Source organism: Vipera ursinii, assembly GCF_947247035.1.
Source record: "Vipera ursinii genome assembly, chromosome: 10".
Classification (NCBI taxonomy): domain Eukaryota; kingdom Metazoa; phylum Chordata; class Lepidosauria; order Squamata; family Viperidae; genus Vipera; species Vipera ursinii.
In genome coordinates, this window is record NC_139520.1 from 22,751,535 (window position 1) to 22,765,807 (window position 14,273).

The 14,273-nt window shown below is 37.0% G+C and overlaps 1 protein-coding gene across 7 annotated transcripts in view; it reads left to right on the forward strand.

Moving 5' to 3' along the window:
- NFAT5 (nuclear factor of activated T cells 5) overlaps window positions 1-14,273 on the forward strand; it is a 45,350-nt gene that overhangs the window by 8,419 nt on the left and 22,658 nt on the right. For 4 of the 7 annotated variants that reach the window (XM_083370572.1, XM_083370573.1, XM_083370574.1 and 1 more), the window contains exons 2-3: window positions 4,263-4,388; window positions 12,919-13,477. In XM_083370572.1, the coding sequence (XP_083226698.1) occupies window positions 4,263-4,388; window positions 12,919-13,477 (685 nt within the window). Of the gene's footprint in view, window positions 1-4,262; window positions 4,389-8,164; window positions 8,346-12,918; window positions 13,478-14,273 lie in introns of those variants that run through there. The other 3 variants (XM_083370577.1, XM_083370576.1, XM_083370578.1) reach the window with 3 other exon arrangements.

Consider the following 14,273-nt stretch of genomic DNA (forward strand, 5'->3'; position numbering starts at 1 on the left):
AACATTATTTCACCCAAAAGACAACAATAAAACAATGCAGGACTTTAAAGCATGCCTGTCTTTCATCTAGAAGTCAACACAATTTAAAAATAGACTAAAGGAATAATGTAATGCTTATCTAAGTACTTACTGTAATACATGCTTCATCTTCATTGTCATGTGCTTAAGGCAATGTATAGTGTAATACTCTTCGTTCTTGCAATAACCTTATAAAGTAGATTATGGTAAGAGACAGTGATGGCTCTCAGTGAGCTTACTGGCTGAATGGAGTTTAATTTGTATGGTCCTAGATTTGTACTTAGACCACTTTGGTCAGTTGCTAGAATTAATATAACAAACTAAATAATGCACAAAAATGATTAATATGGTTTAGACTGCAAATTTATTTTGTGGCATTGATGTGGTTCTTATTATAGAAGGAAGATTGCAAGTCAAAGATGTGGCAGGAAACCAGACAAATAAATGGTAGTGGTGGAAATTTATTCATCTTGGCTGCCGCAATAGATACAAAACTATTGTATTTCCTCCTCCTCATTTTGCACTGGATCTATTATCATTTATAACTTATAATCATGGCAGCCATATGGATTTAAAAACTCCTTGTGTAATAACATTTATAGGAATGTACAATTTATTTATTCAGTGGCCTGCTGCATTCAGTAATTACTGGGAAACATAATGATAAAATATTCTTGTTTTAGACCAGGCATGTCAAACTGCCGGCCCGTGGACCAGATACGTCATGCCAAAACTGCGCCCACCCTATTGCCAGCAATGGGGAAAAAGTTGCAATATGCGCAACGTCACGTGACATCGCGAGTTTGACATACCTGTTTCAGAAAATTGAAGTTTAATTTGGCAATTTATATGAATAATTGATCCCTGATTCAATTGCTCATAACTGTAGCTTTCAAATTTTTAAAAGATAAATATGAAAGCCAAATACAGAAGCATTCCTGTCTAACCAAGAACTGTGGCACGGCAGAGAAATAGCATTGATGGACTTTCTGAAGTAGACTGTGTTTACTACTGAACAGACTATAAACTGAGAAACACTTCAGTAATAGCAAATCTATTTATAGTCATCTCTACTGAGAATTTGGCAAGGACTTTCTGAGTATGGGCATTATTGGAGAACAAACAGAAAGGGGGCTTGGACAGGATCTGAATGATTCAGCTTTAGGCATATGCACCTGGTGGTTTGCCCTAGCAAGGTAGAACCATGATTAGAGAGTCTCTCGCTCTTCTTAATCCCCCCCCCAACTTAGTCCAGAGACATGAGAGAGATTTGGCATGGCCCTTAGCAAGTGGGGAGCCTAGCTGACCTTGACTGATATTGAAGGCCCAAAATAAAAAGGGTTGCATTTCTCTGCTGATTGGATAGGAGACCCCGAGGACACTTCAGGACTTCAGTCTGGGAAGTTGAGAAAAATACCTGCCAAGAAAATTAGCAATGAAAATTTATAAAGTCACCATAAACTGAGCTCAACTCAAAAGAGAGTTTGTTTATCAAATTTATATGCCGTTCATCACATGGTGTGTTTTTTATATGAAAGAAGGCTAGCAGTAGATCATGATTAGAATATGGTTGATTCTCAGTTTACTTTCTCTTCTGCCAAAGTTTTAATGCCTGCTTTTAAAACCATCCTTGCTTTCTAGTTTACATCTAGAATGTGTCTCTCCCTCCCCCCCCTTATTCTTGGCTGCTGCAATCCTTCCAAAGGTTAATATACAACCAGTATGTTTTCCTGTAATTTTTCCAAACATGGTGAGATCTACACTTGAAGCACAACAGAAAAAAAGAATATTGATTTGCTAATTGACAGAATAAATATTCTCTAATAATTGCTTCTGAGTTTAATTAAGTCACCAAGTTGGGGGAAGGCCTTTCTTATACTAATCTTAAAAGGAATAGTTATTGGCCAGCAGAAGCTTATAAATATTGGCTTGGCTCGCTAACAGCATTCTTTGTGATTGTCACCAATCCTCTTTTCTCTTGTGTCCTCAGTCATGCACAGTGGACTTTGGAAAAAGGCACGATCATCTTTCATTTATGCAGGGCTTTAAGAAGATAAGATTAAAAGCTAGCCCTGCTGCCATTCTTCCAGTTTGTTTCTTGTTTGGTAATGATCATGGAATTAGAACATAAAAACAGAAAATTTAATGCACCCATCCCGAGGAGCTGGTGAATGCATTTGTGGATTCTTGTTGTTCAACCTGTGTGGTTCGTGATTCATCTAGTGATGAGAGTAGAATTGAGATTCGCATGAGTATCTCTGTATATTCCTTAAAAGAATGTACTATAATGGTATAAAGTGGATCTAGGACAAAACGTTGAAGTGTGAAACTTTTTCATGTGGGATTGCTAACATTCATGTTTAGTTGAAACTTTTTCTGATACGACTTACAGTGGGATAGTTATACTAATCTGATCTGTCAAGTGGAAAAATAGATTTTATGAGAAATGTTGCATTCTTCCCTTCAGTTTTATTTTCCAAATGGTATAATGTTTTAATTTGAAGTACTGCTATTCAGAATATCACAGGCCTTTTTCAAAAGAAAATTCAGTTATTAATTTACTATTTGAGGACCCAAGTTTCAGAATGATTTAAGTCAATTCTTCCCCCCCCCCCATTGGATGTGGCTTAAAATACATGTTAAATTTCTCAAAGTCTTCACTCTGCCAAGCTACCCAAACTGAAAAATTGGTTGAACATTTCTAGGCCTTATGTGATTGTCTCATGGGACTGTGACCCTGAAGGAAACAAGGAAAATGTTGTTTGTGATTATGGTAGTGATTGTTTCATTTTTCTCTTTAAAGAGTAATCTTTCATCTTGTGCAGAGTAGGTGAGGTGGAAGAGGATCCATCCTGCTGTTCTGTGGCTGAGCTTAATTCTCTGTCCTTGGTCAGCATGCAGGGCACCAGCCCACATTTTTTTCCATATACTGAAGTCTTGTACAAGGGTTTATTTAATAATATTGCATGGAGAAAGTAAGTAAAGCTAAACTTGTTCATTTTGATTTGAACTACAAATTAACTCAAGGCTTTGCTTCTGAGTCAGACTCAAAAAACTCCTGGCATTTCTGTTTGAGAGAGGACCTAGAAAGTAATCCATGCATGTGCAAATTGTTTTGGCCTCAGTGGAGTCTGTAGGAACATAATAACAACAGTGATGGTTGTTATATTAAATTAATGGTTATTTTTTTAAAATTGAAACTAGGACAGATTGATGGGATAAATTAAAATAGCCCTGTATGATCATACTAATGATCTAATTAAACAAAGCTCATTAAAATAGGTAGAACATTATACTATATACATAAATGTTAAACAATGTCCTAAAAATTGCTTGTTTAGATGGGATCAAAATTATAGTGCACATTTCCTAAATCAGAATTTTTTTGTGTGTGCTACAGGAAATTGGTTATAAATTAATACACATATTGAGAGAACCTTTCATGAGAATCAGATTGTACAAAAGAGAATATGATAGAGTAGAACAGAATTATTTCCCATAGAAGAATGGACTTTAAAAGTTTCCAACCTGGCGGAAATGGCAAAGATCTCAGCGTACTTGAAAGACCATTCGCAACAGAGATATATTGTGGAGTGGAAAAAATGGATTGATTATATCCAGAATAAATATGGGACTAAAAAGTTTCATTTAGCATTTGAATAAGTATTGATGTGATATTTATATTGCTTGTAGTTATTTTATAAGAGTTAAAGTGCGATAGATTTAATAGTTTATTGTTGTTTGCATATGGTAGATTATGATTGTACTTTTATACCTTGTATTTAGCTCTGGGAAGGGGGGAGGGGGGAGGGGGAGGGAGGGAGGTGTTGGGGAGGGTTGGGAAGAGGGGAGGGGGTTGGGAGGGGTTTTGTTTTGTTTTGTTAAAAATAAAATGTACTGTAAAACTTTTCAACAAAAAAAAGAATTGTTTCCCATAAACTTCTATTTTTCTGGCACAAAGCATAATTAGCTCTCTAACATTGGGGAGTAAATAAATAAATGAAAGACTGAATCAAAGGTATTCGGTAATGCTTTTAACTGTTAGCATTTTTTGCTTTTATTTGTGATACAAAAATATGTATCTTTGTTCTTCTAGGCTTAAAATATGCATGTCTGATAACAATTCTGGTTTTTCATATGGGAGACTAATGACCTCTGACATCATTACCTTTATTTATGTTTTGTTATTAAATAGTAGTGAGGATTTTGTTTGGATCATAAATGCGTCTATTTCTTGTTTGCAGAATCAGTCTATGATCTCCTCCCTAAGGAGCTGCAGCTGCCACCTTCCAGAGAACTCTCAATAGCATCCATGAGTCAAACCAGTGGGGGAGAAGTGGGTTCGCCCCCCCCAGGCATAGTTGCTGCTGGTAAGTACTTCTTTTGGCTTAGAATAAGATTTTAATACCTATGAATATTGTTGAACACATGAGCAGTGCTGGAAAAGTTTGCAGATATAAAAAAAAAAATAGAAGCAGCACTGGAGATGTTGTTGGCCACTATATCTTCTACTTCAATCCTTGCATGCCTTTTTAAAAACGTGGTAATTGCTAAATTATAATTGAGATGGAGTGTTAAATATACCTCCAACACACTATTTTTGTTAGAGAAGAATTACAGAGAATCAAAGTACTAGCTTTAATTAAATCATATTCCTTATAATTTGAACGTTTAATTATTTAGGAGGAATATGAAGGGACATCAGCTAAATAGAATTTAAAATTACCATAAATTTAAATAAACTGAGAAATAATTTGAAAGAGTCTCCTAATGTAGGTTTTAAAGTCTTTTCTCCTATTTTTGTCTTTATTTTATATTATATGAGAGACTGTTGGAGGGAGTTACCTGGTGCAAGGCTGTCTTGGATAGTCTTTATCTTGGAATCATATATATTTGGAGTAGACTCTTTTTCATAGTTCTATTCCAGATTGCCAGGATTTGGAAACAGGCTGCTTGATTTTTGAAAGGATAGGAGTTGAGTTAGGGTAAACACTTTGCAGCATTGCTCACTATTAATGTATTTGAATTTTTTTCCTCATGAAATCTGTGGATTTAAGTGTAGATCAGGAAAACTAGTCATTAAATTCAAAGAAAATTTAAGCTAAAAAAGTCCTGAAGCATACTTTCCTTTGATCTATAAAGTTAATTAGTTAAACAGAAAAACAGCTTTAAGAACTTTGGAAAATGCTAGCATTTTAAACCCACAGATCTTTAATGTTTTTCATGTTTGAGCTCATCTTCAAGCATTTGAAAAATTGGCTTAGGAGAACTAGTTGTCTGTTACTTGTCAGCTTTGGTTGTCTGAGTCAGTCCAATTCCTTTCAAAAACTGAACATGTGAGTTTGTTCTAAAGAAAACCAATATGCGGTGGTAGATTCTCTTGCGTTTCTCCTCACATTGAACAGCAAAGTCTTTCTAAAGATATGTATTGTAGTAGCAGAGTAGAACATAGTTGTGTATGTAATAGAGAGATTTTTCAGTACTATTTTCCAGATAGTTGGCAGAGAAGGAATGTTATTCAGTATATATTGGTTAAATTATTTGACTAAGTGGTAGCTTGTATTTATTATGCTCCCTAAAATATGGGATGTAGTAGTAATAATCTTGGTATGCTTTTTAAAGAAAGATCATATATTTATATAGCAGGGCTAAATATAGGAAGGTTTAATTCCAAATGTTTTATGCAGTGGAAAATTAACTTGCCCACAAGGCTGGCTTAAAAATTGCAACCTTGTCCTGCAAAGAAGAATGAGTACAGATGATAACGGATGAAAACTGGAGAACAAGAGAAATCTCCTACATGCATACCAAGACTTTTTTAAAAAAGTGGGGAGTGTTACAATCATTTAAAAACAAAGAATAAACTGTATCTTGTGTGTGATAGGAGCAGGACCAATAAAGCATATCTTTAAACTTTCAACTAACATTTGAATACTGTCTATACTAATGACAGTCTTTACATTTCATTTTGGTTACATCCTGAGTCCTCCACCCTGAATCAGTTTTACTGTCGTCATTGACAGATGAAACAATGAGGGATGATGAGAACTATTTCTTTATTTAAGACTTAGCTTCTTTTGTTCTCTGCTTCCCTAGCCTTAAGGTAAGCCAATATCTGGTTGCAAATCTGGTGGCCCCAAGTCTCTTTCATTACTTCAATCAGGGGTTCTGGAACACATTAACAGGTTACATAAAAATCTGCATCAGTAAACTTCTGATTTCTTGAGGAACAGGATTGGCTGAGCTCAGGCATGAGGCCCTACAAGAACAGACTGCTAGTTCTGCTACTATTGATTGGCTTTTAATTTGCAAATCCATCTAAACCAGTTTAAAGCTAAGACATGGAAATTAATCTGTCAAGAGCACATTTAATTGTTTTAGCATAAGAGGAATGCTTCATGTTCATCATTCCAGATGTAAGGTGGCTCCTTTATCAACGATCAACTATCAGTTGACAGCTGTCTTTACATGTTAAGCTCTAAAGAGATGCCTCTGTCTCAAAGGCAGAGATCCATCAATAACCGTAAAGGAGCATACATTGATATTGGATGCACTACACGATATGGGACCAGTGTGAAACTAGAGAATGATCCCTACCCTCCATCTCTGAGAAACAGAAGGAGAAGAGGAGGAACCCGTGTTAGTTTGCCTAAAAGCCAGGAAGAAATGCTTGGATATCATGTGGCAGCCATGGCCCTGGCCAATTCTTCTTTCATTTTGCCAGTGTGTGAAGAACTGGCGCACCAGTTCAGCTTCTAGTATGTATAAAAATAATCCAAATAAATCTCTACTAGCTAATCAAAATATATGAAAGAAATGTAAAACAGGAATAATCCCTGGCTAAACAGAAAAAAATCATTCTTGAGCCCATAAAGAGATAGGTGGCTGGAGTATTCATTAAAGAAAGGGAAGATCCATCACTGGGTTGAAGATGCAAGATGGGCTTCCTGATAAACTCCTCTAAAATTGTATCTTGAAAAAACTGTGGTACCACAGATTCTGCTTTCTAGACTGCTTTTCAGTGCTTATATAAAATGCAAATTAAAAAGTAGATGCCTTTGAGTTAATTTTGATTCAGGAAGATTCCACGGACACATCTAGATAGTTTACCTGACGTGAATATGAAAAAATTGCAATCTTGGGTTGTTTTAACTTCTCAGTTTAACTTGCAACTCTGATGTTTTCTGGCATCCTATGTCTAAATATTAACCAGGCTTAGCTTTGCTTACTTTTGAGCTCAAGTGGCCAGAGTGTAGCCATTGAAATCACAATGATTTATTTGTTACATTTATTTGCCACCTATCTCACCATGAGATTGCTCTAGGCAGGGGAATATCATGTAGATTATATTCGCTTCAGTCCCATGGATTTTACCCCTCAAACTCTAAGCAAGCCTAAACCAGGATGCAATATAGTATTCTGCTTCTTCTTAGCATAGGCCAGGTTAGCATGTCTGTGACAAGAAGTACGCGGGTATAATTGTAATTTTTAAAAAATATCTTCCCAAAGTTGCTGGGGTTGTGCATTTATTTAATAATAAATATTGAATTGAAGTATGTTTTTTACATTGATGCCAAGTAATATCCAGAATGAGTCCTACAAATTTCTCATTCTAATAGTGTTTCAAAAATTGGAAAAGCACGGTTTGAAAGAGGAGAAAGTAAGTGAATCGCTTGATGGTGAGATAGGTGGTACACTAATTAAATAATGAATAAATAGAAAAACAAAAGATCAAGCACAACTTCCTCTAAGTGATTTAGTTTGTGTTGGAAATAAGAGCCCATGATGGATAAAGAGCTATCAGGCCTGCTCCTCTCCCCAATGCCTGATGGCGAAAACCAGTTGCCAGGGCTCTTCCTGGAGAGAGTTAGAGAAGGGGGTTCTGTCCCTCAGGAATGATTTCCCTGAGCTCCTGAACTAAACATTTTTGTTGCTATAGGAACTGATATTTGGATAAATATATTAGCTATCAGGCTGCAGTGGCTTGAGTAGCAGTTGCATTGTTTTACTAATGCTTACAATAAGTATGCTAAGGATAAAGCTGCCTTTACAAACATCAGAAAAACGGGGGGGGGGGATAAGTGTTTCTGTTCCTGAGGTAAAATTCAGTAAACTAAGAATAGCATGGGGTGGGGGGGTTCGGGGGGGGGGGAGAAGGCAGGTACTTGCCCTCTCAATATCCGCAAGGCACAATGGCAGCTTCCCAGAGCTCTGCTTCAAACAGGGCTGAATACTAGTCTGCTGGTTGACTGCATCTAATTATCATTTTTGATTGTCAGACTTTCTAGTCTGAATTGATGAACATGAACATCCAGTTAAAGTTGCAGGTAAGACATAACAACTTGTGCATCTGTCAGTACAAATATTAAGTTATTCTGTGTGTCAAACAGATTGGATTCTGATTATTTAAAAATGCTGCTGAGGCATGTAAATGTAATGGGAAATTTTAAACTATTGGGCTATAATGTAACTGACCAATCTATTCTGAATCTGCATTGAATGTTTAAAGTCAATGGGGTTGCTTTTTGCTATTGCTGGGATGCTAGTTGTTTTCTCTATTAATACCCTTAACTTGCATTCTAGCTCCGCCATTCAGAGACAGGCATCGGTGGTGGGTTGTGTGCTCTCAGTAGTGAAGACAGATAGTACCAGAGACCCTTAACCCATCCAATCTCACCCAGGGTGTCTAGGTCGGTCTCGTTTCAGACTTCTTCATCAGTTTCTCTCCTCTCCTTTTTATTTTGTTTTATAAATAGTGGATTGCCTTAAGTTAACCTCTAATAAAGCTTTTGACATTGTATCCGTAAATGAAGCTGGAGAAGATTAGTAAGCCAAAGTTGGCATGAAGGTATGGAAGCAGATTTGCAGCCACTTTGTCTGTGACTTTGACAGTACAAGGTCTGGTGTCCCTCTGTCTTTACTTCAGAACTTCTAACTTTTTCTTTACTGACTCTGGAAAGTCCACTCGCCCAGTAATGGGGGGAAATTGTAGCCGTCAAAAATAAATCAATCAAGATTCTTAAAGGTTACTTGTATGGAATGAATCTGCCCTAACCCCTGTCTTAGGGGATGCTCACATTTTCTCTTCGGTCTCCTGAACAGTGAAGAGTATGTGGCCAATGTCTACCGTGCTTCATTCATTGGCTGCTTGTGCACCTATTGTTTTGCATGGGAATGCTCAGAAGGACACCTGAGACACTGGGCCCTACCATCCTTCTACTCTGGTAAAAAGCGGTGACAATATCTTCTTATGGCTAGGCTTGGGCTTAGCTTCTTGAAAACCTTGTGCCTCCGAAGGCCTCCCTCTCAGAGTGCTAATGCGGTAAACCAATACTTTAAGCTTTGCCTAAAGGTAGCCATTTTTCTCTGTGCCTACCAAACAGCCTATGAAGGAGAGAAGGTTTTTATAAACGTAAGCCTTCCGAGAGGGAAGAAGACTATTTCACTTTATCTAGCAACTTGAACAGCAGTAGCATATTTGATCGGGCCAGTTTCTCTGCTTCTGCTTCTTGTGTTCTTAAGATCTCAGTTTCATTGCTATAAAAATGCACTGGGCATTTTTGGAAGGCAGTGAGTGTATCTGTGGACAAGGCTCAATACTGTTTGGAAGTCGCTCTGGTTCCATAATTGTAACACAGAACAGAGAAGATGCTTTTTGTATGGTACTGTGCTGTTTTGTTTTTCTGTCTGCAAAATAATAATCTGAACAATGCTACTAAAATTGCAGACGTTTACTGTGCCTTTTTAAACGATAAGGTTGTTTCAATTACAGAATGGATAGTATGAGAGTACCAAAATATTTCAGTAAGATAATTGGAGGATTTAATTATAAAAAGTTAACCATTTCATTGCCACATTATGGTGATGCTCATAAAAATATTTGGCACATGATTATAATTGTAAAAAAGAGTTATCTTTGTTGATACATAATCTCACATTTCACAGAATGCATAAAATTAGCCTGTCCAGCTTCAGTTTTATTAATAATGCAGTTTTGATACTAGAAATTAACTTATGTCCTAGAAATAGACAGTTTTTGGTCATAATTCTTCATGAATGTCAGTTTTGAAAAGACATTTTGATTATCCTGATTTGGGATTAATTTGTTTGTGAAGCTACTTCAGCCTCAACTGATCAATCAAGGTTTTGCTATTACATATTAAACATGAATTCACATAACATCCTAAATTTCTGCCATATGAAAAGTGACCATTCATTCTTTGCTGGGTTGTATCCAGTACCTTAAAATGAAGTCTCCGTCCTGGGTTACGCTCTTTTCTGCTTAGTCCCTGTACAGGTAGTCCTTGACTTACAGCCACAGTGTAGTCATTGTGTGAGTCATCCTGATTTTGCAACCTTTTTTGCATTAAGTGAATCTGATTTCCCCCATTGAATTTGCTTAAAACCTTGAAAGGTTTTAAATGGCAAACATGTGGTTCCGGGACTTTGCAACTCTTATAAATACATGCCAATTGCCAAGCAGCTAAATTTTGATCATGTGACCGCAGAGATGCCGCAATAATTGTAAGTGTAAGGACCGGTCATAAGTCATTTCTTCATAGCTTTTGTAACTTCAGATGGTCATTACACAAATGGTTATAAGCTGAGGACTACTTGAATATTATAATTACTGTGCTTAATTGAAGCAACTAAACTTGCTCATTTTTTTAAGCTTTGAAAGCCTCTAATTTATATCTTGACCTAGTTTATTATGAAAATCAAGCAGTTTGCTTTATTTGCCCTGATCTACCCAAATTGCAGCCTGAAGCACAGGGCTAACAACATTTTACAAAAGCAAAGCTGGCTCTCTTGATTTCTTTGTGTATAAGCAAAGTCATTTTTTTCCTTTTCAAATATCATGTAAACTAATATTTTGGAGGAGTTACTATTTATTTGTAAATATGCTTCTCATTTTGTGTTAATATTGTTTAATAAAATCTAATAATCATTGTGTTTCTTGAAAAGAATTTTATTTTCACGTGGATTCCCTCTGCAGGGGATTAATCTGGCATAATAGTGCCAGTGTGAATTTGGGTGATTGTGCTAATTCCCTTTTTAAGTAGGGAAATGGGTCATTCTTTTCCAGAGGTGACAGTCTTTATCTCACAGATAAAAATGGATGCTAAGCTAACAGACTGGTCAAAACACCTCAGTCAGTGTTTTGAACAGTTTACATCAGAGATGAGTTGGTTTTCCTACTGACTCTTATGTAAAAATTCAAAGATCGTCACATTTTGCATGGGTTTTACAACTTGTAGAAAGTATTGTTTATGCCAATGTAAGTTTAAAGCATTCTTTCTGCATATATTTTATAATTCACACAGAATGTCTAATCAAAGCAAGCTGCATAGCTGAGTGAGTGAATATTTAAAATATACATTTGCTCTGTTTTAACAAAGTTCACTTTAGAAATGTCAACTTACTCTAACTCAAAAGTGGCTGCAAATCAGCAATTATAGTCACTGAAACAAATTTTTAAAATTTTTTAAGGAAAGCACTGTATTAATGCATGATATAAAAGGATTTTTTATAATTAAAATGCAGTGTTGAATGACTGAATTTATCAATTTCAACCACTGCATTTGTTGAGGCACAAGCTGGAAAATGGAACTGGTATCAATCAGTGCTCTAGATTATTTCAGCAATTGTCTGGCAACGGAATGAGGAATTCTGAGGGATTACCTCACAGATAAAGGTTCCTCTCTGAATTATAGCTAAAGTAGAAGATTGATTACGATTTACTCTTAACCCGTATTCAGTTTTTTGATGATGTACTAGTATTTTTACTTAGCCCAAACTAACCACAAAGATAGATAACCAAGATAATGATTTTCTGAATGATTTTCTTTTTAAAAAAGATTGTAATACTTTTAAATAATCAGACTAAAAGCTGAGTATACACACCACACTTATTCCATTTGAGGCCAGTGGCACTTAAAAAAGTATTCTTTTGCATTAAGAAAAATATTGCCCTAGAGAAAATACTGCTCTCAAATTCAATGTTTCTGCAATTTATTTGATTTTGTGAGACAAGTTCACGTCCAAAGTTAAGCTTTGTTTTGGTTCTTGATTTCACAGCATTCTGGAGCATCTCCAGAGGTGTTCCGGAGCCCATTTAACTTCAGCAGTTATCTCGGCTGTGGTAGAGAGCTCTGCCTACCCCTCCCCCCCAAGAGCATTGGGTCTTTCAGCTGAGGGAGCTGAACCAGCTTCTCTCACCCTCCAAGCTAAAACCTTAGCCAGTGCTTTTTTTTTTGAAAATTCATAAATGACAGTTGGTACCAGTTCCATTTATTGCTGTTCAGTTATTTTATATTTCATTTCTCATTTGGTAATTGATATCTGGAATAATCAGCAGCTCTATTCTCATTTTTTTCTCATATTTTTATTCCAGGATTTGCCTCTGAAGCAGGGAGTGTCTGCATTAAAAATGACCTGTAGTTCTCTGCTTCATAGGTTAGAAACTTATTTTAATACTTCACGGCTAAGCACAGTCCCAAGTTTTTGAACATTTCAGATGCTGAGCAATTGGCCTAAAATGCACATTCCTGGGGGTTTCTGTCATTTTTGATAAAATGGCTTAAATTCATAGTCCAGATTAGGCAATGAAAGCACCTTTGTTTGCTTGCAACCATTTTGTGACTTACAGATTTTCTGAAAAGTCTGATTGCTACTATGCATTAAAATGAGAAATATAATTTGGCTATCTTTTCTGAATACTTCTGTGTTGCTTAAGCCTTATATTACTTGAAGCACTTAAATTCCAAAACAAGCCAAATTCTAAAATGTTAATTTGGGAAAAGAATCGCTTCACCAAATCGTGCTACTTCAAAGGGACTGCTATAGCCAGCAGAGTTGGGATTAGGGACCCTGTATTGACTTGTGGATTATGCACCACAGATGCTTCTTCAGCTCCCTCTTCCTCCGTGGGCGGTGCTTGCAGCTCCTTTACCACCTCTTCCGGCCCCACCATTTACTCTACCTCAGTCACTGACAGCAAAGCTATGCAAGTGGAGGGCTGCTCCTCAGCCATGGGGGTAAGTAACCGTGGGGTAAGTGACAAGCAGTTAACCAATAACACAGTCCAGCAGCCACCACAGTCCACCCCGAAGAGGCACACAGTCCTGTACATCTCGCCACCACCAGAGGATTTGCTGGATAACAGCCAGATGTCCTGCCAGGATGAGGGGTGCGGATTGGAGTCTGAGCAAAGCTGCAGTATGTGGATGGAAGACTCCCCCTCTAACTTCAGTAACATGAGTACCAGTTCCTACAATGATAACACTGAGGTGCCACGTAAATCTCGTAAACGAAATCCAAAGCAGAGGCCAGGGATCAAACCACGAGATTGTGAAGAATCGACCATGGATATCTTTGATGCTGACAGTGCCAAAGCGCCTCATTATGTCCTTTCTCAACTCGGCACGGAGAGCAAAAGCAACTTGAAAGCAGGAAATGGGTTGGTATCTGCCTTTATGTTCTATCAACATATGTTAAAGCAGACAAATAAAGTAAAAATATAACTTTGATTTTTCTCTAGAGTTCAGCTCATATTTTCACTGAGAACGATGGGAGAGCTGATATTTTGAATCACATTTAAATGGTTTCTTATGCTAAATGTTTTGGCCAGTTTAGCAATCATTGAACAGGAACAGTTGACAGCTTTTCCTTGTGGAACTTGATTAGTGTGTGGGAAGTTTTTCAGTAAGAAACAGGTTTAAAACAGAGTCCTTAAAGTTGGAATCAGCTCCTGCATATTTTCTGCAACAGAGATAATTTTGGGGACTTAAGTCCATACTTCACTTGCTTCTGTTTCACTCTGCCTCAATTAAAGGCAGCTATTCTTTCTAAAATGTTAAGAAGAACCAAATTTGTGTTTGTGTCATCTCAGTTCTGTAATTGATCTTTCAGAAATAAATCTCTATCCTGTTTTGCTCTGTGCTTCTCAGTTGTGTGTATGTGTATGCATAAATGTTGCCTGCAGCCTGCTTGGGTGGTGGTTTCTCATCTCTTCATTTAATTGCATCTTGATTTAGAAACTCTGGTTTGCATCCCACTTCATGAGTGGAAAGTGCACATGTGTATTATGGCAGGGAATTGTTGATTTTCTACCCAGTGGCAGTTGTCACCTTCCTTTGGAATCCAGAGGATCACAAGATCCTCAATGTTGGCCATGGGCAATATGAGGTGCATTTGCCTGAGAAATCAGTGGCCCCTGTTGTAGCCTATTGCATTGCGTAGAAGTCTAAGTGACA